At 62.3% G+C, this 26,184-nt stretch overlaps 3 protein-coding genes across 14 annotated transcripts; all 3 read left to right on the top strand.

The window, feature by feature from the left end:
• Positions 1 to 47: 47 nt before the first annotated feature.
• JAML (junction adhesion molecule like) lies at positions 48 to 8,098 on the top strand. Of its 8 annotated transcripts, none has more exons than XM_083808497.1 (8): positions 48 to 1,030; positions 3,300 to 3,531; positions 5,131 to 5,294; positions 5,664 to 5,889; positions 6,037 to 6,166; positions 6,642 to 6,702; positions 7,221 to 7,316; positions 7,501 to 8,098. In XM_083808497.1, exons 2-8 carry the CDS (start codon positions 3,489 to 3,491, stop codon positions 7,660 to 7,662), a joined length of 882 nt encoding a protein of 293 aa, XP_083664623.1. In that variant the 5' UTR covers positions 48 to 1,030; positions 3,300 to 3,488; the 3' UTR covers positions 7,663 to 8,098. The 8 variants fall into 8 exon arrangements, with proteins under 8 accessions (XP_083664623.1, XP_083664628.1, XP_083664627.1 ...); XM_083808502.1 differs by having other exon boundaries at positions 3,300 to 3,538; XM_083808501.1 differs by having other exon boundaries at positions 3,243 to 3,531; positions 6,040 to 6,166.
• Positions 8,099 to 9,527: 1,429 nt separating this feature from the next.
• On the top strand, positions 9,528 to 15,096 carry SCN2B (sodium voltage-gated channel beta subunit 2). Of its 2 annotated transcripts, XR_014574690.1 has the most exons (5): positions 9,528 to 9,840; positions 12,095 to 12,261; positions 12,508 to 12,718; positions 12,857 to 13,988; positions 14,644 to 15,096. XR_014574690.1 is itself a non-coding variant. In XM_083808518.1 (4 exons), exons 1-4 carry the CDS (start codon positions 9,771 to 9,773, stop codon positions 13,054 to 13,056), a joined length of 648 nt encoding a protein of 215 aa, XP_083664644.1. In that variant the 5' UTR covers positions 9,528 to 9,770; the 3' UTR covers positions 13,057 to 15,096. The 2 variants fall into 2 exon arrangements, 1 of the variants encoding a protein (XP_083664644.1); XM_083808518.1 differs by having other exon boundaries at positions 12,857 to 15,096.
• A 3,913-nt stretch (positions 15,097 to 19,009) lies between these two features.
• SCN4B (sodium voltage-gated channel beta subunit 4) lies at positions 19,010 to 26,096 on the top strand. 4 transcript variants are annotated; one of them, XM_083808514.1, is made up of 5 exons: positions 19,010 to 19,167; positions 22,397 to 22,560; positions 23,164 to 23,389; positions 23,551 to 23,680; positions 23,771 to 26,096. In XM_083808514.1, the coding sequence occupies exons 1-5, from the start codon at positions 19,116 to 19,118 to the stop codon at positions 23,862 to 23,864; spliced, it is 666 nt and encodes a 221-aa protein (XP_083664640.1). In that variant the 5' UTR covers positions 19,010 to 19,115; the 3' UTR covers positions 23,865 to 26,096. The 4 variants fall into 4 exon arrangements, with proteins under 4 accessions (XP_083664640.1, XP_083664642.1, XP_083664641.1 ...); XM_083808516.1 differs by lacking the exon at positions 19,010 to 19,167 and adding an exon at positions 19,684 to 20,019; XM_083808515.1 differs by lacking the exon at positions 19,010 to 19,167 and adding an exon at positions 20,045 to 21,103.
• Positions 26,097 to 26,184: the final 88 nt, after the last annotated feature.

The raw sequence follows: 26,184 nt of genomic DNA, 5'->3' as shown, positions 1-26,184 counted from the left end.
CTAGTACATCAGACAGTTCTTTGTGGAAATGAATAACTTGTTTTCCAGAAGATGTGCCTTCCACTCTTTGCAAAGAGCAGGCTAAATCCTGGGCAAATCTTTCTGGTGCAAAGCTGAATTGCCACGTTGAAGCTAATGGTGTTCTGGATCAAAAATGGTTTTGAGCATGGATAAGATTTATCTTTCTCTCCCTCTGCTCGCTGAGTGGAAGTTGCTCTGTGTACCACTGATGCTGGGGTAGTGAACAGTGATTGCTGTGGTACTCCATAGGAAAAGGAAGGATGAAAATAAGATTTCAGAGTGACTGAGGAGGGGGTGCAAGCTCAAAGCAGTCAGTGCTGTGTGTCCTGCCTGTGTTCCAAAAGAGAGAAGCTGGCCATGATGTGAAACGCATCCTGGCAGTGGCTCTTTCACCAGTAAGATGCGTGCTTATCTCTGGCCCCTGACCGTAGCAGCAGGAACGCTCAGCAGAGTTACTTGGTGTTGCTTCTTGGTGATACCTCACCGGGACAAGACCCAGCCTATGGGACTGATGAGGTGCTGCACTGCTTGTTCTTGAACTGGATTCCCAAAGAGAAAGCCAGAAGGGAGCACAGGCTGCAAAAGGGTTGCTTGCCAAGAATTTCTTTGTTCTTGACTTCTCACGTAATGAATGATGGCTCAGTTTGCTGTGGCGAAAGGAGTCGGACCCAGCCACATCTTGTATCTGGACTGTCTTCTTCCGAAGCTGCGTTCCCACCATGTGCTCCCAGGCAAATGCATCTGTCATTCTTCTCACCTCTGTAGCAGTCGCTTCTGCCTTGTGATTTGCCAGTACCCTCGATGTAATTCTCAACTTCCTCTTGCGAGTTAAAAGTGACCACCAAACTGAACTTAAATAAGAGACACGAAACCAAAGACTGTTATGTTTTCCATGTCTTGCACGCACAACATCAAGAACATTTAGCACCTGATTAATTCAGAGGCTCCAAATAAGTCGCTGAAGAGCCCTTTGTGCAAGAGACAAGTTGACTGCCCCAAAACACACCGGGTGAGTAATTTTTTCCTCTAATACCTACATTATTTTGTTTCTTTGTCCTGTAAAGATTAGGGAGACATAGGAGTGCTCAGAATTCAGATCCTACATAGGAAAATGTGAAGGCAATGTGGCATCTACGTATTTCTTCTTCAATCCACTTAGTAAAGTCTGTTGTCCTGCGGAGGGATTTGGATATGTCAGCATTGTAATATCTGTAACAGCCTGGGTCGTTGGGTGCTGTCTTCAGCTGGTGCACGCACAGCACCTGCTTGCTGCTGCTGAGGGAGAGCCTGCAAAAGTGTGTTCCAAGACAGGACCAGAATTTATTCTGAGAAATAGTGTAAGAAGTCCAGGAAGGATTTGACGGCAAATAAGAACCAAAGCTTCACTAAGTCAGCGACAGAGAACCTTTGAAGTTCTGAGTGTACGTATCCTGCACACAGGCTTCTGTGTGCTGAGGGATTTTAAAAGCTCGGTGTAGTTTTGATTCCTGGATTGAGGGTGGTACTGGGGAAGCGTATCTCTGGTGGAGTTCTAAGGCGTTTAGCAGCATAGCTGAACAAACAAGAGGAGGAAAGTAGGCTGCTCAGGCCTGCTGCACTGAGGCGCCGTGCACGAGGTGAGCATGAATTGTGCTGTGTTTCTAGGTCATGTGTGCACAAGTGCAGGTTATGCAGCAAATTGGGTCTTGGCAGAAATGCAAACAGCGTAGTCAAACCACACAACTCTCTCCCCTCCACCTCCACAAAACCCAGCCCCCAAACAGGTCATGGGTTTTGAAAGGCGCATTTGAGAGAATTACAGAAGGCTTGCAGCCACTTTTAAGGATTTTGTTTGTGGAAGGGGAGGATGGTGAAAAGCAGAGCTGGTTTTGCGTCACGGACTGTAGGCAGCGACGCCGTGTGCTGCCTGCAAAACCTTCGTGACTGTTTGCCAACTTAGAACAGACCCATGCAGCTAACTCGGGGCCTGCAATCTTGTCTGAGCCTGTAAGAGTGTTTCTGAGCTTCCTTCACTGAGAAAAATGTATTTAGAAATAAAAAAGGAGTCTGGGAAACAAGTCTGGCCATGAAAAGAGACGGAAGTTTTAGCAGGGGATCAGCAGTGGCAGGGCGGAGGCGCTCACTGCACCCTGCTCACTCTTGCTGATCCGTGTTCGCTGTCGTGCTGCTGCACAGGGCTGGCATGTCCCCCTCGCCACCCTGCAGCCCCTGCCAGCCATTTGCATGCGGTGTTATTTTCACTCTCGGTTCTGTAGGGAGTGCAGAGGGTGTAGGCGCTGTCTCCAGAAGCTTGGTGCCCCCAGCTGCAGGGCCGTCGCTGTGGCTTTCTGCTGCGCAGTGCTGAAGGGAGCAGCGGATCTCCGGGTGGTAGGAGAAATTTCAGGTGTTCGCCTTACGTATTTCCTCTGACTCCTCTGGACGGTTTGTTGGGGCGAGCAGCTGGGACCTTTCCCAAATCCAAGCTTTAGTGAAGCTGGTCTAGAGGGCCTCTGGCTTTCACAGCGGAGGAAAAACGAGAGAAGCTAATGAGATTACGGATATGATTCATCTCTTCTTGGTTTTATTCCTGCAGCAGACGTGCCCGTATTGAAAAACATATATGGGTGATGGCAGCCTAAGGTCAAACAGTTGAAAGCGGAGGCTCCCCAAGCTAGAGGGTTTTTCTCAGTAACTTTTTGCCCTTAACAATGTTTACCAGTTTTGAACAGGCATAGCTTTGAATCATGGAGCAGAGACGCAACGAGCAGCAGGGTACTGGCTCTTACCTGCCTGTGATCTGTGCATGAACACCAGCTAGCACGTTCCTGCTGGTGACAGGCGGTTCTTCCTTGGGCTGCAGGATGTCTGCACGGTATAGAAAGGAGGCACAACTTGATTTTTAAAGACACGCAGCGGGTCAAACGGAATACAGTGTCAAAACGTGGCACTGTTTGGATAGATCCCAAAAGGTTCTGGCAGAACTTTTCACGATGTGCAGCGCCCTGGAGCAAGGAGGTTATTTCTAGGGCAGGGAGCTTGTGATTTTGGGATCCATATTCAAACTTGTCTGAGTCTGTAGGAGAAAAAACCATCCCATTGTTTTTTCAGCAGTTAACATCGTGAAGATCTCAGCTGAGATACTGGGGACTCGACCCCCAAACCACCGGAAAGATACATTAGTTAGGGGAAATGCAAAGGTATTTCAGACTGAGCCCTCCCCCAGTCTCTTTCTTCCTTTCTAGGGCTCGGAGCAGTCTCAAACCAGACACATCTGACAGCTGTGCTTCACTGAATCGTAGGCTCCTAGCTGGGACGGTGGCTAACTCTGAGAAGCTGAACATCCAGGGGAGCAAAGATCGTGTCCACCTCCGAAGAACTAGAGGAAGTCTTTTACTAACCCAGGGGTCCAGCTCAGCTGCAAGCAGTTGGTGTCCTTCCCGAGGGGAGTCTGGTGCATGTGTCACCTCTGCTGCTCCACTTAGAATAGGATGAAGGTGATGTTGAGCCTGACTCTGGTGCTGGCATTGCTGGGTAAGCTGTAAGTCCTTCTGGTGGCTTTATCTACCTTGCCAGCTTTCCTGTGCCTTTGCTGAAAGACCTCTTGTTTCCTCTCTTTCTGCTGTGAGAACCTCTTGGGACTTTGCAGGTACACAGGGCTGGGAACATTAAGCATACCAATGACTTCCCTGGTGTCTGTGTGCTGCATATTTCCTTCCTGCACAACTCCCATATATATATATATATATATATATATAGGCTATATAGGCTATATATATATATAGGCTATATATATATATATATATATATATAGGCTTGGAATTGCAACAGCATCCATCATCCCTGTGTGGAGGCCTGTATTTACTCTAAGAGGCTCCAAGGCTTTGGAAGAAGTAAAACAGCTTTACCAAGCATAAGTACAGGGAAAGGTTTCCAAGCTATTGATTTTGGCTCTGCTCAAGGCAACTGGCTCGCTTGGTCTCTGCTGCTGGCAAATATTGCTCATATTTGGCTCCGCAGCTGGTCAAGCCCAAAAGAAACCAGTTTGGGAAGCTGTAGCACTTTGCATTTATTATTTACAGGGCATCAGACAAGTACTTGGGGCTTTGCCAGGGCCCAGCCCTTGGTGGCTCGTGGAAGGACTGAGCAGAGTGGCTAAGGCACCAGGTAAAACGTACCTGCCTGAGTGGCTCCCAGCTGAACCAGCTCACCTAGTCCTGGACAGACGAGTGATAGAGACTCAGCTGCTCTTCTTGCTGGGTTCTGCTAATGCTTCTCTCTCTCCCTTGCAGCTGGTGGAGCTGCCCTCCTGTAGCATTTCCACAGCTCTGCTCTGCCCTGTCTCACCAGGCAAGCAGGTGCCTCTCTCTGTTGCCATTTTGATCTCACAGACTTGGGGGCATGGAGGCTTTCTCATGACAAATTTAAGGCATCTTTTCTGCCCTGCTTGTTTCCCATTCCTAACACATATTTTGTGCCCCCCCCCCCCCATGGTAGCAACTTCTTCATGCTAGTTTTGTCAGCTCTGTCCTTTCTGATGTTCCTCTGTTTTGTCTTGTTTTGTTTTGCTTTGGTCTTGTTTTCCACTGCCCCACTTCTCTAGAAACCCTTAGTGGTAGTTATGTGGCCAGATGCATTCAAGCCGAGGTCAGGAGCCTGTGAGCAAGAGGTAAGGAAGGCAAATGGGCAGGTTGTGAAAGGAGGAACTGAAATTCGTGTGAAGGAGTTGAGTTGCCCCTGGCCTCTTGTAGATGAGAGTGGCACTGGTTCTCCCAGCCAGTGACTCACAGGAGCAACCATGCAGGAGCTGCAGCCTTTGGCTCCAAGACACAGAGGGCTGGGGTTGAGCGACAAGTTCTGAGGTGCCTTCCCCACTTCCCTTCTATGAGGCTTGTTCAGTGAGCGCAGCAGCCCTTGGTGTCTGGTGGCTGGGAGGATGTGCTGCCCCGCATCCCAGGCACGCCAGAAGCAGGGGTCAGGGAGAGGCTTCGGCCACAGGGCCTCCCTGCTGTGCTCCGGACTGGGCAGTGCCGCTAGCCCCGCGTTTGTCTGGAGAGGAGACGCCTATGGGGACAGGCGGGCTGCACCTGGCTGTCCTCCCCGGACTCATCCTGCTGTCCTTGTGCCTGGCAGAGAGATGCAGCGGGTCGGCCGGCTGGGTGTTCACACAGCCTCAGCTTCAGGCCAGCACTGGGAACTCTGTCCTGCTGCAGTGCCTCCTCCGAGACGCGGCAGACGAGAGCTGGACGATGGTGAAGGTGGACTGGCTGCACGTGCCACGAGCGGGCACACAGAAGGTGGGTCAGTACCAGGGGGTTGGTGGGGGGCAGAGGGGGGCCGGTGGCAGGGGAGGGTGAGCGAAGCAGCCCTGCTGCTCTTGGGAGGCTTTGGGGAAGCTGCCTGGCCCTGGCTGCCACGGGAGGAAGGTTCCCCATCTGCCAGCTGTGTGCTGCCGTGCCCCAGGCTGCTGGGGAACCCTGGCACTGGGTGTTGTGTCATGGGGCTTTCCAGGAAGATGTGGGTGTGAGGCGGGCTCTGGTGCGTGGCGAGTGCTGCACGGGGGGAGAGGGAGAGACTGCAGACCCTGCTCTCCAGCAGGGAATGAATGCAGGGCAGTGCCCTGTCCCCTGGGCTCCGTTCACCTGAAGTTCTCTGTGTCCCGGCAGGAGGAGATGGTGTTTTATTACTACAGCAACTGTAGCATCTCCGTGGGCCGTTTCCGGGACCGGGTGCAGTGGCAGGGGGACATCTCCCGCTGGGACGGCTCTATTGAGCTGCGGGACGTGCAGGTGAACGACAGCGGCAAGTACCTGTGTGAGATCCGGCTGCTCCAGCAGAGCAGCATCTTCAAGAACCACACGGTGCTGCACATCAGCCCCATGGCACAGAGAGGTACGTGTCCCGCTGTGCCTCCCCTCGCTTGTCACCCTTCCGACCCCTCGCAGAGGCTCCGGGAGGCTTCCAGAGCTGCCACCACGGTTCTTAGGCAGTAGTGCCAGATCCCTGCGGGTACCAGCCCCTGCCTTGGTGTCTCCCCAGCAGGTCAAGGAGCAGCGAGTGCCCAGGGCTCTGCGGTCCTGGGAGACACCGGGCTTTGGTCTGTGACTGTGGGCTGTGGCTCTGTGGCCATCGTGTTGGCATTCCTGGCAGGACGCACCCTGAGGAAGAGGTACTGACATTAGCTTTGGGTTTATGGGGTGAGCAGAGCACCTCCTTGTATCTCTCCTGCCGTGTTCTCCCTGGCCAGGCACTACCCTGACCTGCTGAAGCTGCGGGGAAGCAGACGGCCCCGCTGGGTGCTCCTGCCCCCGAAGCAGGGTGTGGGCTCCTGCTGCCCTCTAGTGTCACGCTGCCCTGCCCGGTCTCCCCTTTTCTCCCAAAGCTGCCGGGCTTTCTGCTGCCTGCAGAGCCTGCGCCCTTCTTGGTGGGGGCCAGCTTTGGGCATTGTGGGTCCGTGGGACGGGAGCAAAGCGCGATGAGCTCCCTGTGCGCCTCGGTAGCCAGCCTCGCCTGGCAGCAGCAGGGATGGCCTGGCCAAGATGCATCTGAAGGGGTCCCAGTGTCCTAGGAGGGGGGGGACCAAGGACAGCAGGAGCAGGTGATGCGTCCTGCCGGAGGTGACACCAGTGTTGCTTTCCCTCAAGGTCTGCAGCCAACACGGCCCTGGAGAGGACCAGAAATGAAGGCAGCAAGGACAAAGCCAAGGTGAGAGCTCAGGCAGAACCAAGTGGAGGGGAGCACAGCTCTCCTGCCCTGGTGGGGACACGTCCACACCTGGTGGGAACCAGAGAGGGAGGTGCAGTGAGAGAAGGGGAGGGATGGGACAGCCAGCACTGCCAGGCCGGGGCTGAGGCCGTCCCCACGTGAGGCCACCTAGGCTCCCTGCTGTGCCACCGACTGGGTGGAGGTTGGGATGAGCCTCAGGTGACACCACTCAGTTCGGGACCCGGTTAGGGGGAGGCACTGATGCAGGGGTGAGTTAGTGCTCCTGCGGCATTCACTGGGGCTGGGGACAGGTTTGTCCTCCCACAGAGTGGCTGCAGCTTGCCTCCTGAGCAGCCACAGCTGCGTGTCCTTGGGATGCTCCTGACATGGGGTGGGTGCTACGGGGCGCAGGGCTGCGGGAGGGAATCCTGTGCTGGCTGTTCATGAGGTGCTGCGGCTGTTGGCACTGCCCAAATGACTGGGGTTAGAAGGCTCTCATCCTGCTCTCCCCCTCACAGGAAGGGATTTACTGCTCAATGCCCAGCGCTGAGGTACCCAAGGCGGAACAGGACACAGGGAAGAAGAGGAAAGCTGAGGAGACCTACATAACCATGGTGAGGGGGGAGCAGCTGCCCCAAACTGCGGCAGGCACGGGCAGGGGCTTCTTGCACCTGTAGGGTCTTTCCCCTCCAGTGTGGTCTTGTCCAAGGCCTGACCTTCCAACAGCATCCCTTGTCCCTGCCCGCTCCAAATGGGCCCTGGTGCCTACTGAGGGACTCACAGCCTGTCTCCTTGCAGCACCCCTCTTTCTTCCGTGAGAACGGCATCTACGTGGAGCTGGCCAGGAGGGTGATCCCGGCAGAGTGGATGGAAGAGGGCAGATGGGATGACAGACCAAGCGAGGACCCCTACAGCAGACCACAGGAGGCCCTTCCCTGTCCCCCGGAGAGCGGGAAGTAGCCATGCTGGGGGACGTAAACTCCTTAACCAGCTGTGTGCACAAGACATCTTTGTTCCTTTGGTGGGCCAGCATTATGCTGCTGTCAGCCCTTCCTCTAAGAAGTGTCGCTGCTTCGCTCTTATCTCCGTGCCGGAGCTGCTGCTGGGGCTTGTCCTATCCCCGTTATCTGCAGCGGGACCAAGGGAGATGTGTTGCTCTCTTCTCCTGCTCTCTCGAGGGGGACACAGGGGGCACAGCCTTCACTCTCCAGCTTCGATCCCAGCCCATGCTGCTCCGGGACCAGAGATAATGAACTCCGAGGACAGCCTGGTGGGGAAGGGAGGGGGAGACGCAGTGGGAGCCGTGCAGGCATGCCAGTGGTTATCTTCTGAAAATAATAAAACTCAGCGAGGCACAGGGGGTCTTCCCTCTTGCTGGCTTCCTTTAACCTCCTGCTTAAACATGTGGTGTTGAAGCGCGCCAAAACCTGCCTGGCTGGGGGGAGCAATAAGCTGAAATAGGCTGAGAGGGGGGGTCCCTCTGCAGCAGGAGGGGGCTGCCTGGGCTGTACTGAGACCCCCTGCTCTGCCCTGGCTCTGCGAGGGATGGAGGGGAGCAGGGTCCCCCCGTGCATCCCACTCACACATATCTTCTGCGCGCCCCTCTGCTCGCAGCCCAACCCTGGGCCTCTCTGCCCTGCACGGGGTGAGTCCAGGAACCCCTCCGAGGCCTCCGGGGCCGCTGTCTTGGCATGTGCTGGCTGCCGTCCTGGCCCTAAAGATAGATGTTTGACACCTGCAGGTGCAGCGCTGCGGCTGGGGACCACCTCCCGGCCCTGCTGGATGGCACACTGCAGCACCGCGCCGCTCTGCACTCCTTGGTTCACGTCGACACCCTGCTCTCTTTTCCCTGCCTGAGGCCGAGCAGCCGGGGCGCAGGAGGAACCAGTGAACAGAGCTGGTTTCGGGGTGCTGGGGGTGCCCCGTGACCCCCTGCTGCCTTCGCAGGGAGGTGGGACCCCTTCCAGCGGGCTCTGCCTGCCCTGCACGGCTGTGAGACTGTGCTGAGTGTGCAGTGTGTTTGCTCAGCAGTGTCTGTGTTCACCCTGCTCTTTCTCTGGCAGTTTCCCCTCCTGGATGCAGAGCCCCTCCGGCCTCTCCCCTGTCCCCTCCCTCCCTCCCCATGGCCCCCATGCACAGGGACCTGATGTGCTCTGGCTCCAGGGCATCCTTCACCTTTCTCCTTGCTGGTGCTGCCACAGCAAACTACGCTGTCCTGTGGCCCCGGGCAGGAGGACTAGGTGGCCGAGGGGCTGCTGTCACCAGCGCTCTGCTCCCCATGAGGCCACGTGTGGGCTCCTTCTAGCCCTGTTCTCAGCAGCCTCAACCCAGGCTTGGACTGCTTCCACTGAGGCACGCTGCCTGGGCTGCTGTGCAGGCGGCCTCCTCAGGGTCCTCTGCTCTTTTGGGGCCAAGCCAGCCCCTCTGCTCTCTGCCCGGCTCGGGGAGAGCGTTTCTGGGGTCCCTGGGCCCAACTGGGGTCTCAGGAGGGGGAACTGCAGCGGGGTCACCAGCCTCTGGCTGGCCAGGAGCGATGCAGTGCTTGGCCCCAGAGGTAGGGGGGGCTGCAGGAGCTCACAGAAGCCTCCATGGTGAGGTCTGTGCCATGGGGTGATGCCTGGGGCACTTTGCTCCCCGGGGGAAGAGGAGCCCCAAGCGCTGCTTGCTCCAGCAGCAAACTTGCCCACCAAGAGGGAATCCCAGCAGAAATCTTCTTGGCCATGCTGGGCACGGAGCTGAGGAGCTGTTTGGTCCCATCGAGGGGGGACAAAGCCCCTCAGGCACAGCTCAGGACATGACCCTGCATCGTGGGGCAGCATCACGCTGGGACAGCGTTTGCCTTCTGCTCAGGGAAAATTTTCCTGCCCTCCCGCTTCCTGCGCCGCGATCCGCCAACCACAGCATTTAGCGCTCCTCGCAGCCCCGCACCGCTCCGCCGGCCATATTGTGGGAATAAGGCAGCTCTCGTGTTCTATGTCACCGGCAAATAACCCGGGCGTTCGAAAAAAGCCAAACCACCACCACCCACACCACCACCAAGCCCTCTCCAAACCCTAAACTCCTTCAAAATGAGCCCGGAAGCCTGGCTCCCGCAGCCCACCTTGTACCTCACTGGCCTCAGCTTGCTGCTCTCGCTGGGTAAGTGCCGACCCGAGCCCTGCATGCACCCGGCTGCCAGGGGAGAGCACCCAGGCTGGGGAGCAAGCCCCCTCCCCAAACCCTGCGAGCCCCTCCTGGCCCCGGGGAAGGGGCGAGAGATGCTGCCCTGCAGGGATGGGATGGGACGGAGCTGGGCTGCTGCGCGCCCTGCCCAAGCTGCTGCTGCTGGGCAGGGTGGGGGGCACGCCGCAGCTGCACCGTCCCCATACAAAGCCGTGCATCCCGCTGGCTGGAGGTTCCCCCAAACACAGGGCTGTTTGCACACCCTGCAGGGGGAGAGGGGCAGCTCTGGGTTTGCTTGGCTGGGTGTCGGGGGGCTGCGGGGGGCTTGCGGCCGTCCCTCGGTTCGGTGCCGGGTCCGGGCGGGCAGGGGGAACCACGGGCTCTGCGCCCTGCGTGCTGCCCGGCCCCGCAGCCACGAGTGTGTGTCAGCAGCTTTGGGGCCGTATCGATCGGGGCGCAGGGATGCATCACCTCCTCGCAGCGCTGCTCGCCCCGGCCTGGAGCTGCTGGTGGGCTGCTTTGGCTTTAGGGGACAGAGGGGGAATGGAGAGCAAAACACCCAGCGAGGGCTCCTTCGGAGGCTGCGTGTAATTTTACCTCCCAGGCCCCGGGGAGCAGGGTGTAGTGTGACAGCGTTTGGGACTGCACAGAGCACAGGACACAGCCTGGGCAGTCAGACCCTGGGGATTTCTTTCCCCACTTATTTTGTCTTCAGCTGCTGGGGTGCCCCAGGTCCTAGAAATGGGATCCCCGCACATCAGCGCTCCCAGGGCATGGGCATGACCCTGCGAGGACCCCCGGCTGTGGTCCAGCAGTGCCCCGTGCCCGTGCACAGCCCCTGGTGGCACTGCAGAGCCCGAGATGCCCACTGCGCTCCCGCTGGCATCTCAGCCCCCTGCGGAGCTCTGGGGCACCCAGGGGCTGCAGCACCAAGCCAGGCACAGACACGGAGCCCAGGGCGTAGCACAGGAGCTGCAGGGCACTCAAACAGGGCCATGCGGAGACCCCTCCAGCCCCCATCTGCGGGGCCGGGTCTGCGAGGGGGCACCTGGCACAGGCAGACGCCCAGATCTTCCCTTCCACCACTGCAAGGATTGCTTAAAAGTATCCGAGCTGTGTCCAGGCGGCAGGGCTGGGGTGGCAGGGCCGGTCACCTGCTATCGCAGGTGGCGTGGGGATGCCACCAGCTCCCATCCCGCAGCTAGACCCGTGGCTTGAAGCAGCCAAATCTGCAACCTGGAGAAGATTCTTGGGAACCGGGAGCACCTCGGGAAGAAGGTTTGAGAGCGAAGGGCAGAGGTGAGGTGATCTGAAAAGCGCAAGCTGCTGGCGTCATCCCTGCCCCGTGGGGTGCCGCAGGGGTGCCACAGCCCCCTCAGCCGTCCCAGCTCCCTCCAGGGCTCTCTGTGCCCCCCCTCCTGCAGGCATAGCATCAGGGCTGGCTGCCCGCTGCCTGCACAGGGCCTGGCTCCGTGGGCAGAGCTCTGGGTGCTGCCTGGGGGCTGCTGGAGATGTGGGGAGCTACAGGGAAGGGGAGAGGGTGGGAGAGGGAGCGGGGCACAGCCTGTGCACCAGGCGAGCCGCCCGGACCTGCCGGCAGCACCAGGCGCTGACCCAGTTTCTGTGCTGCAGCAAGGCCGGGCTGCAGGGACCGCCTTGTGCCCCCCACCAGGAGAGGCTGAGGTCTTGTCCCAGTCGTTCCCAGCTGGAGAAGCCCTGCCTGAGCCCCGCGGGGTGGGGGGAGCGTTGCAGCCCCCAGGAGCCGGCCCTGGCTGCCGTAGGGCGCCCTGCCTGGAAGGAAACGCGGTGAGCGCAGCCATAAATCTCCCAGCAGCCGTGGCGCTGAGCCCCGGCGCTGATGCTGCATCCAGCCCTTGCACAGCGCTGCCGAGTCTGCGGCAGCAGAGCCTCGTTCAGGCGGCGAGGAGCGGGCTGGGCTTGGAGTCAGCAGAATTTAGCGCTGGTGCCATCGGCCCTTGCGCAGCAGCAAGGCGGCCTGGCAGAGCCTGCAGCTCTCTGTGCGCCGAGGGATGGTGCCAGTGCCGGGGCTGGCCCCCCGTTGTCCCCAGGAAGCCTACTCCTGGCTGGCCACAGCGTCCAGGAGGGCCTGAAGGGCTCCAGGGCGAGCCCTGTGCAGCCAGCCCTGTGCAGGATGGGGTGGGGAGGTGGACATTTGTGGCCCAATTTAACTCGTCCGCATCTCCGCTCTTGTTCCCCGTGCCTGCGGCAGCGCCCTCGGGACTGGGCATGGAGGTGATGGCCCCTGCCACCATCAACGCCTTGAACGGCACCTCCGTGAAGCTCTCCTGCACCTTCAACTCCTGCTACAAGGTGGAGAACAAGCAGTTCTCCCTCAACTGGACGTACCAGGAGTGCAAGAACTGCTCTGAGGAGCTGGTGAGTCTCTCCGGGGCTGGGGATTGGCTGAGGGGTCCCGGGACCCTCTTGGTGCAGTCGTGTTTGTCCCTCTGGGTCATGAGCCCCCTCCAGACGCATGCTCCTGGTGAACGGGAGCCAGCCCACCCTGGGGGGAGTGGGGTGCAGTGTGAGCAGGGAGGGGGGTGCCCAGCTGGGGGGGGGGGGGGGGGCGAGCGCTCGTGGTGCTGAGCACTGTCCCAACCCCTCCCCGTGCCCGCTGCCCAGTTCCTGCAGTTCCGGACGAAGATAATGAACAAGCAGCTGGACCGCTTCGGGAACCGCGTGGAGTTCACCGGGAACCCCACCAAGTACGACGTGTCCTTCACCCTCAACAACGTGCAGCTGGAGGACGAGGGCACCTACAACTGCTATGTCCTCAACCCCCCCGACCGGCAGCGGGGCCACGCCAGCATCAGCCTCAAGGTGCTCACCAAAGGTCGGTGTAGAGTGGTCCCCTCTCCTGGCAGGCACCCAGGGGTGCTGGGCTGGCTCCTGGCTCTGCCTCGAGCCCTGCCCCTGCCTCTTGGCTGCCTCGGCGGGGGCTGCATGGCCTGACCCTGCCCTGTCTCCCCAGAGCCCCCGAAGCGCGACTCGACGGTGGCCGTCATCGTGGGCGCCTCGGTGGGCGGTTTCCTGGCTGTGGTCATCCTCGTGCTGATGGTGGTGAAGTGCGTGCGCCGGAAAAAGCAGCAGAGGCTGAACACGGACGACCAGAAGACGGAGGAGGAAGGGAAGACAGACGGCGAAGGCAACCCAGACGAGGGCACCAAGTAACGCCCCCTGCCCGCCCCCCTTCGCCCCTGTACAGCGTGACCCCCTTGATGTGCTTCCCAGAGCAAGGATTTCTGTCTCCCCCGAGCATCCCTCCTTCCATCGAAACGCCAACCCCGCCTGGAGCAGGGCACGGAGAGGAGAAGGTCCCCGGAGCCTGGCCGTGGCCGGGAGCGGGGCTGGCGCTGCGCCTGGGCTGGGACCCGCTGGGCCCCGCTCCTGCTGGGCACCGTCTGGTGCCAGAGTGCTGTACGGGGCCGGGACGGGCGCTGGGGACAGCGTGACGTGGCAGAGGGAGGGACAGCGAGGTCCCTGCGCACAGAGGTGGTGGCAGGAGGGGCAGCAGGGGCTGGGTGTCCGCGCCCCGTCCCGCTGCACAAAGCCCCAGCTCTACGCCGCAGCCCCGAGGCGCTCCTGCTGTGCCCAGGGCTCGGACACCGACGTCCCCACCCCGAGGCGACCCCGAGAGGTGCCCGTTCCTGCAAGTCCTGTGTGAGGTGCCACGACCAGAAGCTCGTGCTCCTCGGGGCTGTCTCCACCTGCTCAGAAAGGCCAGATGACGACCGCCAGCCCGGGCGTTTTTCCGAGCGTTGCTGGTTCTTGGAGCCGCTGATGGCTCCGGCTGCGTAATGGACGTCCCCTTCTGCCGCTCGGGCTATATTTGGGCCTCAGCATCTCCGCCAAAGATGCTGGGCTGATTCTTTTTTTGTGTGCGTGCTTGCTTCCTTCCTGGGGAGGGTGGTTCTAATGGAAAGTCTTCTGCCGATGTGCCAAACCGCGGCGGTGGGGAGCAGCGGCGTGCAGCTGCTGGGAGGAGGAGGAGGAGGAGGAGGAGGAGGAGGATGTGCAGGGCAGGAGGGGCGCAGCTGTGAGGCCCCATGCAGGACAGCTCCGGCACCCCGAGCAGCCCTGAGATCCCAAAACTGCCTCTCCCAGCCCCCCGAGGAGCCCCGCACAACTCGTAACTGCCATGGCCACGCACTGCCAGCCTGCCCGGCCAGGGGGCCCCGCAGTGCCAGATGCCTCCTGACTGGGGCCCCCCAAAACCCATGGCACAGCTCCTGCCCTGCTTGCAGCAGCTCCCTCCCAGGGGCTTTGGACAAGCCCCTGCCTCTCTGTGCCCGCGTCCGGTGGCCTCAGGACGTGGCAGGGACCGGTGCCAGCTGGGGAGCGCGGGCAGCGAGAGGAGCTGGAGGTGACCTGGGGACACGTCCCCTGCTGCACCATGCCCAGGTGTTTCTTGTCCCACTGCAGGCAGGACACGCTGCTGCGTGGGGCAGGGCAGAGCGTGGAGCCCCGGGGGACCCTGTGCCCAGTCCCTTGTCCCCCGAAAGCAGCACGGCTGGGAACAGGGGAGCACTCCTCACACCTCCCTTCTCCGCCATGTCCCCAGCCGAGTGCCATCCCCACAGCTCCGCAAGCAATGCCCCCATGCCCTGGGGATGCCGGGACACTATGCGTGCCCTGCTCTGTCCCCGGTGCCCCCCGTGTCCCCTTGACCCCCCGGGGGCTGTGCTGCTGCCGTGCCCGTGCGCAGCAGGGATGCGCCGCCTGCTGCCCGCTGTCCTGTGGCTTCCCCCCTCCCGCCAGCTCCCCTGCCTGGGGGGCAGAGCAGCGCTGCCTGCGCCCACACGCACACACCGCACCGCTTTCCTGCTCAGCCGCCAGCGGTTTTTGGGGCTGCCTCCGGCTCGAGGCCAGGCTGCGAGCGGCTCCTCGGGGCACAGCCACCGTCCCCGCGGCCGAAGGTCTCCGACTGCCACGCGGCCGGTCCCGCGCCTTTCATTTCGCTCACGCACTGTCCTTGGATTGCAACTTGCCAATGCATCTGTATGTACATAGCTGTACACACCGGAGAGTCTCTGCAAATATAAATGTACAGGAGGCGCCGTTACCGGCCATGGCTGCACTTCTGGGTTTGCGCCTTCCCATGTTTTGTTTTTGCCAAGCACTCTGCTGGTGGTGGTTCTGCCAAAGCCTGATGTAGGATGTTTTTATTGCTCTTTGTACAGTTAAACGAACAAAAGAACAACAAAATGCAAACTTTGCGCTGGATGCTTTTGTACTGCTGCCTGCAGGAGGGGCAGGGCAGGGTGCCTCTCTCTGGACGTCTGCCCGTGGGATTAAAAGGCTCCACTGAGCCCAGGACTTGGTCCCACATGGGCAGCGGGTTTGCTTTGGGTGCTGACCGAGCACAGAGCAGTTTGTGCTCGGGGGCTGCCACAGAGCCCGATGCTGCAGGGCAGTGCAGGTGCCGGGAGGTGGGCTTTGCTGCCCGAACCCTCCCGCACCGAGCTTCCAGGGATGCTCTGCTCACCCTGAGCTCCTCCGGCTGCGTTGCGGGGGTTCAGCCACCCCTGCTGGGCACAGAGCTGGGGATGCCAGCTGCTGGGGGCACGGTGGGTGGTGCACCCACGGAAAGTGCACGGCACTAAAAGAAACTCTGCTGTGCCTCGGCCAGGCCCTCGTGACCCTGCCTCGCACCTTCTGCTGATGCTCTGCGCACCGAGGGAAGGGCGACAGCTCTGAGCCTCAGCTCGTCCTCGCCCCGGCACGGGGGTCCCCACACACCCTGCTGTGTGCCGCAGGGTGACACAGCACGAAGCTCCCACCTTCCTCTCTCTCCCAGGGGAAGGGCAGGGTGTCACCTCCCGGGGCTGGTGACACCGTGCTCTGCTGGCCCCGGGCTGGGGCTTGTGCCCGGACCTGGCAGGGGAGCAGAGCACCGTGGTGGAAAGAAGCCACAACCTGGGGGGGACACACAGCCCTGTGGCCGCTTGCTCTGGGGCAGTCACAGCCCTCCGGCAGGGCGAGCGCAACAAAGGACACCGGGGACCAGTTGGCAGTTCGGGGACACGACTGGGACGGGGTCCTGGCCACCCTGCGAGTGACGATGCAGGTGCTGAGGAGGGACCTGGAAAAGGGGAAAGCCCGGGGCAGCCCCAGGGGAGCTGAGGAGGGTGTGAGGGCAGCACCGCAGCCGCCGAGGTCCCGCTGAAGTGGCCTCGGGCTGCGTCGAGTCAAAAACTTTCTGCAGGGACACGGCTGTCCCAGTGCAGCTGCCCCTGCAGTGCCTCCCGGGTCACCGCTCCTCTTGCCCTGCTTTAAAGGGTCTGCAGAAGGGGGGGCTGGCAGCTTCGCTCCCCGGGGAGCGGGCCAGCAGCGGGACGGACGGACGGCTCTGCGTGGCAGAGGGAGGCAGGGGAGAGGAAAGCATTGCTGGGGGGAGAGCTGCAGGCAAGGGAGGGCGGAGGGCGACAAAGGCAGCCAAGCACTCACCGCAGTCTGCGTGCCCGGACCTCTCGCTCAGCTCCCAGCCCGCTGCTCGGCGCGCCTGGCCCAGCTCCTGCCGAGTGGCTGACGGCTCCGGGCTGCCAGGCCACCTTGTCTTTTAAAGGTCACAGCCAGAGGACCTTGCAGTAAATATAAGGTGCTGATGGGAAGCTCTGCTCCGGCGTCGCCTCCTCCTCCGTCGGCAGGAGGGCTCTGCCTGCCGCCCCTCGCTCCCAGAGGTTTGGGAGGGGGCCAGGGCAGTCCCTGCGCTGGTGCCAGGGCTGCTCCCTGCAGGATGCTCCAGGGCAGCCGGGGCCAGCGCAGTGCCTGCTGCATTGTGCCGGAGGCTGCAGCCCGACGCTGCTCTGCTCAGCCCTACCCCGCTCCCCTGCCCACGTGGAGGGAAGCAGGAGCCCTCCTCGGAGAGCTGCCGGGCATTTTAACCCTCCCAGCTCCATCTGTGCAGGGCGAGCGAGGGGGACACAGGGGCTTGGTGGCTGCTGTGCCCCCCCAGTGGGCTGCCGGAGCCCACCAGAGCCCACTCACGTCCTGTAGGTCGGCTGTCCCCTGGGGCACAGCATGGGATCTGTGCCAGGGGCAGACCCGCATGGGGCACAGCACCACCATCTCCCAGTTCTCCACTCCCCAGAGCCAGATGTGCCCCGAGAACAGCTCCAGGAGTGATCTGCCAGCTGGTCGGACCCCCGAGCCCAGGCGTCCTGTCCCAGCAGGGAGGTGACAGCGTCTGAGCAGAGAGCGCTCACCTTCCTGAAACCAGACACGGCAGCCTTGTGCTGGGCTCAGCAAAAACTTTCCGCTGAGCCGCAGTATCCCCGCGCCGGACATTTCAGCATCGCGCCAAAATCCCGGGTGCCCTTCCTGGCCGCGGAGCGCACGGCTGGCGGGGGAGCAGAGCCTTTCCCAGGCCCGTGGTGGCAGCAGATGTCTCAGGAGAGCAGCCAGCCAAGGAGACCGGCCGGAGCTGCCAAGTGTGACAGCTCCATCAGGCCGCGGTGACAGGCAGCATCCCGCTCCGTGCCCTGCGGCCGCCGGGGCAGGGCTGGCCCCCACCTGCAGCGGGAGCGGGAGCACAGCCCCGGCTTGCTGCCTGCCCCCTGCCCCTGCCGGGTGCTTGGGGGGGAGGCAGGGTCTGGGGTCTGCAGGGTCCGCAGGGGCTGTGGGGGCTGCAGGGTCCCTGGGGGATGCCAGGGCTGCGGGAGCTGCAGAGGTTGCAGGGTCCCTGGGGGCTCTGGGGTCACCTTGTCCCGGGGGAAGCTGGGCTACGAGCCTGCCAAGGTTTGTGCCAGCACCCATGGGAGCCCCTTCACGTTGTCTGGCCAAGCAATAGGCCATCACGCACCCTAACAGGGATGACAGGTATCCCTCCTCCCCTTCACAGCTCTCTGCCAAGCTGCCCCTCAGAGGTGCCCCCCCCCGCTGCACCCCAATTAGCAAGGCTCCAGCAGATGCAGCGCTCCTCCTCCTGTCTCCTTTGCCTGCCCGCTTGCTGCAGCTCTGCTTGCCGAGCTCTACCCGGCACCTGGCCGTACCCAGCACCTGGCCGTACCTTCCACCTAGCTGCGTTCCTCACCTGGCCGTATCCAGCACGGCCAGAGCCCTCCTGCTGCATCAGCACTCCTCTCCACGGCGCTCCCGCAGCGTCGGCTCAGGGAAGCCCAGCCCGCTGTGCCGGTATTTTTCCTGCCTCTGCTGCCAGCTCTGCAGCCCTCTGTCCCCAACCCACAGGCACTGCTGGCACCCTCTCGGTCCCCCAGGACATCCCAGTGCCCTGCAAAGCCCCCTGCTTTCCCCGTCCCTTATCCCTGGTGCTGCCAACCGGCTGGGAAGGAGCTGCAAAAGGAGCAGGAGTGGGGCGTGGCGGGTCTCTCGATCTGCCCTGGAGCTGACACCTTGGACATGCGGCATCCCACGCCCAACGGAGCGTCCTGTTCAGGGGAGCTGTGCTGTAGTGCCGTACCCTGCAAGGGGGGGACAGCCTCACCTGGGGAGCCTGGCCGGGACACGTGCCTTGTGCCAGGAAGGGGCGCAGCCCCAGACGCGGGCAGTGCCGCACCTCGCCTCCCTTCCCACCACGCCTGGCCTCAGGATGCGTCACCGCCAGCAAATTGCTGCTGCGAGCAGGGGTCCTGCTCTCTAATGGACCGGGGCGGGAAGGTGCAGCTCCATCCTCGCACTTCGCATCACCGGAGGCCTCCATTAGGAGGGCCCCCGCCACCGCCCGTCGGGGTGCGGCTTGCCCAGGGTTGGCTCTAATGGATGTGCCGGTGGGGAGGCTGCTGGTACGCGAACTTCTGTGCAAACAATTACCGGGAACGAGCTCACGGCAGACAAGGGAAGTTTCCAACGCGTTCCCTTTGGCGCCAGCTTTTGCTCCCCGCGCCCTGGCTCCGCGTCCTGCTCTGCGGCCGCACAGATGCTCGGAGCCTCCTCGGGCTGCCGGGGGGGGGGGGGGCTGCAGGGACACAGCCGAGGTCACCCTGCCCGGCTCCAGCCCTGCGTCTTTCGGGGGGGGGGGGCTTTTCCCATTAGCAAACGATGCCGGGGGGGCGACCTGGGGACACCCCGGGGGCGTGCGGGGGGCGCGGCGAGGGGCGCGGCGGAGGGCGCAGCGCCGCCTCCTCCTCCTCCTTTCTCCTCCTCCTCCTCCTCCTCCTCCTGCTGCTTCTCCTCCTTCCCCCCGGCCCGGCTCCGCCCGGCACGGCTCGCCCTCGGCGGGGGCGGCCAGAGCCGGGCGCTGCGGGCAGCCGGGCCCCCCCCGCGCCGCAGCCATGGCCCCGCGCCCCGCCGCCGCCTCGCCGCGCCTGCTGCCAGCGCTGCTGGGTAAGGGACGGGGGAAAGCAGCAGCAGCAGCAGCAGCAGCTCCCACCCGGGAACCGCCGCCCCCAGGGGTGTCCCCCCCCGCCACCGCCACCCCAAAACGGGGGCTCCCCCCCGTCCCGGCGCCCGCTTTTTGCCTGCGCCGCGAGGAGCCGGCGGCCGCTGCGCGCTAACGCCACCGTGTCTGCTCCGCAGCCCGAAGCGCTGAGGATAAGTGGCTTGTCCAAGGTGACTTCGCAGCAGGGTCCGGGAGAGGGCTCCGAAGCGCCGGCTGCAGCCCCTGCCCTGCCCGCAGCCGTGGCTCCCAGCACCCCGGCTGCCTCCTGCCGCCGCCGCGGCCGCGCCCCGCTTTGCCCCTGCTCGGTGCTGAGCGGGGTCCGCTGCTGGCACCCGCCGGGGGATGGCCGGAGGGGAGCAGCCGCTGCTGCTGACGCCCGCCGACAGGTCGTCCTTTTACAGCGCGTTTTGGAAAAGAGCCGTCTGCATGCGCTTCTGCCCGGCTCGGGGTGAACCCGCACCGCTTGGAGCATGAGCCCAGCCCCGGGTTCGGGGAGGTCCCCGGTTCCTCTGGGGGCACGGAGGAAGAAGGGGGTTTGCAGCCATCCCCTCCCTGCTGCAGCCCCTGGGCTGCTTCCAAGCCTCCCTCATCAGCGCTCGCCCATCGCTGCACCCCTGCTTGCATAGCTGGTCCTGCTGCTTGTCCTGGTGCTGGTCCTGGTGCTCTGGGGTGCACAGGGAGCCTGAAACCCAAGGCTGCATTCGCAGCACTTGCTGTTGGGAAACTCCCTTGAAAGGTGTTTTAGAGGGCATAGTCCTTAGGATTATTCTAAGTGAGCTGGAGATGCCAAAAGACGTGTAAGTACCAGGCTGCCTGCAGGATCTGGGTGCTGTTCCCTGGTGACAGTGCCCAAGCTCGGTGCGGTGCGAGCTGCTCGCAGCATGGGGCTGGGACTGGGAGAGACTCGGGGGTGCTGGGGACCAGGGAACTGGGGGGTAGATGGGAACTTGTCCCCCAGGCTTCTAGGGTGGGCTGGGAGCAGGGCCGGGGGGGGGGTGTCTGTGCTGCTCTGGGTGCTTTGAGACTCCCCAGGGACTGGCAGCGGGCTCCAGGCTGCACCGGGGAGCCGCAGCGTGGCTCGGGCTGTCAGTGCCCACGGGCAGGGTTAGTCCTGGCTGTCCTGCCCTGCCCTGAGCATGTCCTGCCTGGGCTCGGGGTGATTTCAGCTCCCTTTTAGCCCCTGTGGACAGGAACCTGGGCAGCCAGGCGCAGCTTGCTTGCTGTGCCAGGAGCTCACATTGATTTTTATGGGCAGTGGAAGTTTTTACGGAACAGCTTTTTCGCGGGTGGTGAAGGCATCCGGCAGCCTTCCAGGTGAACCCCATGTGCTCAGCAGGGCCGTGACTCCCAGCCTGGCTTACTGATGGGCTGCAAGTGAAGCAGAGGGCTGCCCCAAAACCTTTGTGGGGAAAGTGTTGCTCTGGGCTACTGCTGCTTTCTCTTGCCCCAAGCGCCCACCATCCCTGCCAGAGCAGAGAGCAGGCAGCCAAGGCTCTCAGTAGCAGGGCTGCTGCTCCCTGTCTCTGTGCCTTGTTCCTGCAGGCAGGGGAGGCAGACCCCAACCAGGGGCTTTCCCTCTGCATGGGCTGGCCCCGAGGGGTGCAAAGCAGGGTGCTGGGGTCCAAAGTGCAGCAGCTTTGGGCATGTGGAAAAGTAACAGTGGCAGGTGGCGTGGCAAGTTGAGGCAGCGATCTCCCCTGCATTTCCTCTGGGCTTTATTTAGTGGTAACTTATCGCTTCTGTCTTCCTGAGACCACAGCTTGACAGGAACAGGATCAGCCTCCGTTTACCCCATGCATGCAATTCAGATTACACTGATGATGTTATAACTGGGGCAGACAGGATTAAAAGTGTCACGAGCCACAAAGAATCATCTTTCCTGTAAGTAACTGTCCCCGTGCAGCACCCCGCCGGCCCCAGCACCCCTGCAGAGCCAGGCTCCCTGCCCTCAGCCTTGCTGCAGGCAGCAGCCCCGCTTCCCCAGGACACTCCTGGCCGTGAAGCCCTCCTGCAGCACCCCTGGGGCTGGGCTCAGAGCGTGACGAATGCACGAGCCCTCCGTCCACTGGGAGTAGCTCTGTGGTGCTGGAGGAAGCCTCCGTAGCAGAACACCAAGTGCTTGTTGGTGAAGTTAAGTAACTCTTCCCCTGCAGTGCTCGCGCTGCAGCACTGCAGCAGGGCCCGAAGCCCAGGATGCAGGGCTCTGGGCTTGGCTTGGGCTGCGACGTGCCTGGGGAGCTCTTAGCATGGGCATGTGTGGGAGAATAAATCAGCAGCTGAGGAGGCTGCGGGGAGCAGAGCCTGAAGCTGCGGGCAGCTCCTCGGAGTCACGGGGCCGGTGGGGCGAAGTGCCCGAGTCCCCGGGGAAAGCTTTGCAGGGAGGGGTCCCCCCGGTGTCCCAGGTCTGGGAGCAGCGTGCAGGATGCTTTGCCGGGTTGTTGTGAGTGGGGCTGCTCCCCCAGCCCGGAGCAAAGCATCCCCTGCCCGCAGGAAAGGGGTTTTGTGGTGCTGGGGCGGTGCACAGGACCGCCGAGCCGTTCCCTGTGGGGGACCCGGCAGCTGTCGGAGGCGCCCTCGGCTCTCGCAGCTGGGCTTGTACCGGCTCCCTCGAAGCACTGCTCGCTGCCAAGGCAGGGGAGAGGCGCGGGCGAGCTGCGTCCTGCTCTTTGAAGGTCGTCCCCCAGCTCCAGCGGGAGGCTCGGCCCGGCGAGGCCGGCGGGAGGGGAGGCTGCTCTGCCTGGCGAGCGCGAGTCCTTTGCCAGGGTGGAGGACGGGCAGGCTGGCGACTGTCCAGGGCAGAAATACTAATTAGTGCGTGAGCTCCTTGCTTGCAGAACAGAGAGCTCTGCTTGGCTTTCGGCTTCCCCCCCCCCCCACCTCCCCCCAACTTTAAGGCTTAGCTGGAGGAGTTGTGGATGACAACTTCTGTGATGATAACACACGAATCGGGGCTTTAATTTGCATCTTTATCTTCGGTGACGTTCTGGATCCCTTTGAATCTGCGCTGTCTTAAGGCAGCAGACAGCTGGGTTCCTGCAGGAGGAGGACGTGGAGCTGGGGCAGGAGCCTTTGCTGTCCCGCGTGGCTGCAGCACACGGACAAGGGGCCCCCAGCACAGCCCTGCCATGCTCTGGCCGTGCCGGCGCCGTGCCCTCACGCTCTGCTCCCTGCCAGGTCTGCACGTCCTCGCCATCGCCTTGGCCCTGGAGGTGTCGGTGGGGAAGACCAACACTGTGCTGGCTCTGAACGGCTCCGACGTCCTGCTGCCCTGCACCTTCACCACCTGCATCGGCTTCCAGGACCTGGTCTTCACGTGGTATTTCAACTCGACGGAGATGGTGGGTGGCTCGCCGGGCTTTGCCTCTTCTCCTGGCAGGTCCTTTCCAACGATCCCGGTGCAGAGCAGCTCGGAGGCTCTCGGCTGGCTGCCCTCCTCCTCTCGCAGGATGCTCTCCTTCTGAGCCAGCCCAGCTCTGGGGGAACAGGGCGTTGCAAACAGGGGGACTCGAGCACCCGTGCATGTCTGTGCTTTTGGAGTAAAGCTCTTCTGCTCTTTCTGCTGCCTCCAGGCTCGTTTCTTTCCATAAACTGGTGATAAGTTGGCTGTTCAGGTGCAGGTCCGCACTTAGGGCAAAATACGGTTAATTTGCTCCTCCTGTGCTTGCTCTGAGATGCTAAGGGCTGCTCAGATTTGCTTCCTGCTGGGCACGCTCTGCTCTTCAAACAGTTCACAGGAGGGCTGTTGGGAGCAAGTCTGTGCTTATAGCCCCAGAGCAAAGGGACTTCAGCCCCGGTGCTCCTGCTTTTGCATGGTCCATGCCGTAGCTGCAAGAGGGAGGCTGGCCTGCTGCACCTGCGGTGCCGGGGGCGCCGGGGTCCCCATGTCTGTGGAGCGCTCGGGGTCCCTCCGACCCCGCCGTGCCGCACCCCTGCCCCTGCAGATCTACCACGGCAAGATAAAGAGCAAAACCTCCGAGCCCTTCCTGGTGAGCCGCAACCCGCGGGTGGAGTTCGTCGGCTCGACGACGGGGAAGGACAACAACATCTCCATCGTGCTGAAGGATGTGGAGCTCAGCGACGCCGGCAAGTACACCTGCCACGTCAAGAACCCCAAGGAGAAGAATGCGCAGCACAACGCCACCATCATCCTCACCGTGGTCCACAGGAGTAAGTGCCGGCCGGGGTCCTGCTCCTCCGAGTGGCGGGGGCGAGAAGCCGAGGTGCCCCCGGGGCTCCTGGTCATGGTGGGGTGCAGGGTCCTGGGGGGGCAGCGCTGCTGGGACCCCCCCACCCCGTCCTGAGGCCCCTCTGCACCTTGTCCCCGGCAGTGGAGGAGACGGACAACACCCTGACGCTCATCATCGTGGGCGTCGTGGGGGGGCTCTTCGGCCTCCTCATCCTCTTCATGCTCGTCAAGAGGGTCGTCCTCTTCATCATCAAGAAGACGCAGGATGGGAAGTGAGTGCGGGCACCGGTCCCTTGGGGATGCTGCCGGGGAGGGGGGGGGTTGGGGGCCGGGGGTGTCAGCTGCTGTGTGCTCTCCCCCAGGAAGGAGTGCCTCGTCAGCTCCTCAGGCAACGACAACACGGAGAACGGCCTGGCGGGCTCCAAGGCGGAACAAAAAGCCCCCCCGAAGGCATGAAGCAGCGCACGGAGCCCCGGCCCCCAGCAGGGCAGGGAGCTGGGACGGGGAGAAGCCTCTCCCTTCTGTTTCCTTTCCGAAATGCCGACGCTCGAGACACGTTTCTGTTACACACGTGCCTGCAACCTGCACCGCTTCTGGGACACGGCTTCGGCTGCCGCGGGGACGGGGGCATCCTGCAGACGGGGACAGCGCTGGGACGAGGGAGCCCCCTGCCCTGCACTGCCCTGCCCTGCCCTGCGCCGAGGGAAGCGGGGCTGGGTGCTTGGGGAGCCCGCAGTGGGTGCTGTATGTGCCGTGCACCCCTGGGTGCAGGGCAGGGGGTGGCCGGGGGGCCCGGCGTGCCCGGGGGTCAGGGGTGCGATGAGATTGGGGTGTCTCGTTTTGCTCTGATGCTGAGCTTCGTGTGGGTGGTTGGGGGAGCAGGGTGAGGGTGCGCAAAACTCGCCGTGGGGCCGGCACATGGGGCAGAGTGGGGGTGACGTGGGGCTGCAGGAACGGCTCGGCTTCAGCTCCTCGGCTGGCACCCCGTGGGGGCTGCCGCTCCAGGATCCCTCCCTGGGCTGGTGTCAGTTCTGCCCTTCCTCATCCTCCCCTCTCCTGAAGGCAGGGATGCTCTCAGGGCCGAGCGGCCAGGGCTTAACTCGTTAAGCGGATATTTTTATATCAGATTCCCCTGGGAAAAGGGCTGGTTGCACTTCCCTCTCCTGGAGGAAAACTGGCACGGTCGGGCCCTGGCGAGAGGAGCAGGGCCAGGGCTGCCCCATCCCAATCCCGGTCCTGCCACGGGCCGGCGGGGTGACCCTGGGGCCTCGCCCTGCCTCACTTTTCCCCATCTGTAAAAGGGGATGCCAACAGGGCTCTGCCTCTCAGGGCTCGCTGTGAGGCTTCCCCAGCTCACAGCCGAGAGGTGCTGCAGGGTCGCTGGGTGAGGGGTGCTCAGGAAGCCGGGGGTTCTTGCGGAGGGTGCCTGCAGTGGGGGTGCAGGCCTGGAGCAGCTGCTGTTAGGGAGCTGCGTGCCTGCCGTCGTGCTGCCCCTGTGCAGGGGACCCCAAAAAGCCTCCCTGGGCTTCTGAGGAAAGGAGAACTGTAACACAAACCAGCCTTTTTCCCAAGGGCTGCAGCTGGACGTGGAACAGGAAGGGGGACGAGTTAACCCTACAGATGCAGTTCAGGTTGTCCTTTAGGGCGCGATTTGTTCCCTGCCAGTTTCCCCTCCACTCGTTGACAGGATGGGGCTGTTCCCACCCCTTTCCCAGCAGCAAGAGGGGAGCATTGCACTTCCCCAGGCACAGAGGCTTTGCACCAGGAGGGGAGGTAGGCGAGGATTTGGGGGCAGAGCAGAGGAGGAAGGCTGGGGGCTGCCTTACCCGACAGCTGCAGGGCATCCCTGGCACACAGGGACACGTGGGGACAGTGGCCTGGGGCAGGTTTCCTTGGCTGCTGCTTAAATGGGAGCTGGGCCCTGGCTCCCACTCCCCCCCTGCCCCTGGGGACCCCCAGGCGAACCACTGGTTCCTGTTCTTCAGTCTTCCCATCTGTGAAATGGGCGCAGCAAACCCCATTTACCTCCCAGGGGGTGCGAGGCTCCCTGCGCCGCTTTGCAACGTGCTCCGAGACCCCAGGGCGAAAGGCAGGGTGCTGCCAGGTGCTGTGGGGTGCCCTCGTCACGCATGAGAGTTTGGGAGGAAGCGTGAGACCTCCCCGCTGCCCCCCGAGCCCCCAGCCCACCCTCGCAGAAATGGGAGAGGACGGCGAGGGGAGGAAGGAGTTTTTTTTAAAAGAACTGTTTTTAGCTGTCCTAACCCGTCAGCCTTTTTTTAGACGATACCTGGCCCCAGCTCCGCGTACCGCGGGCTATGCCGTGCCGTACTATGCATGGATTGCTCCTTTGGCTTGATGGACGACGTCAACATAACCAGTTTGGGAAATGCAACTCTATCTATGCACGTATGTGTGCGGTGTGGTGGGCTCGGGGGGAGCAAAGGGGCTCGTGCCAGCTCTGCTGGGGCTCCCTGCAGCCACAGGGGCTGTGCCAGGGCGAAGGCAGGGCCAGGGTGTGAGCTGTGATGGCCACATACGTGTGTAAGCATATATAAACACATGTAGGGATCCCTGCAAATCAACACAGGGCGTGTACCACACGCTCTGCGACGACTTCTAAGGCATTTTGCACTGTAGGGGATTAGTTAGCTTTGCCTTGAGTGAAATAAAGTTTGAGTTGACCGGGAACCTCTCCGCTTGGGACTGCTGTGGGTGTTCACGGGGCTGAGCGGTGGCAGCTCGGTGCCTGCTCGTCCTGGGCTGGTGGCTGCTGCTT

The sequence above is a fragment of the Anser anser genome (genome assembly GCF_964211835.1).
Source record: "Anser anser genome assembly, chromosome: 22".
In the NCBI taxonomy this organism is placed as follows: domain Eukaryota; kingdom Metazoa; phylum Chordata; class Aves; order Anseriformes; family Anatidae; genus Anser; species Anser anser.
Note: the sequence above shows the minus strand (reverse complement) of the source record. Positions and strands in the feature narration are given on the sequence as shown.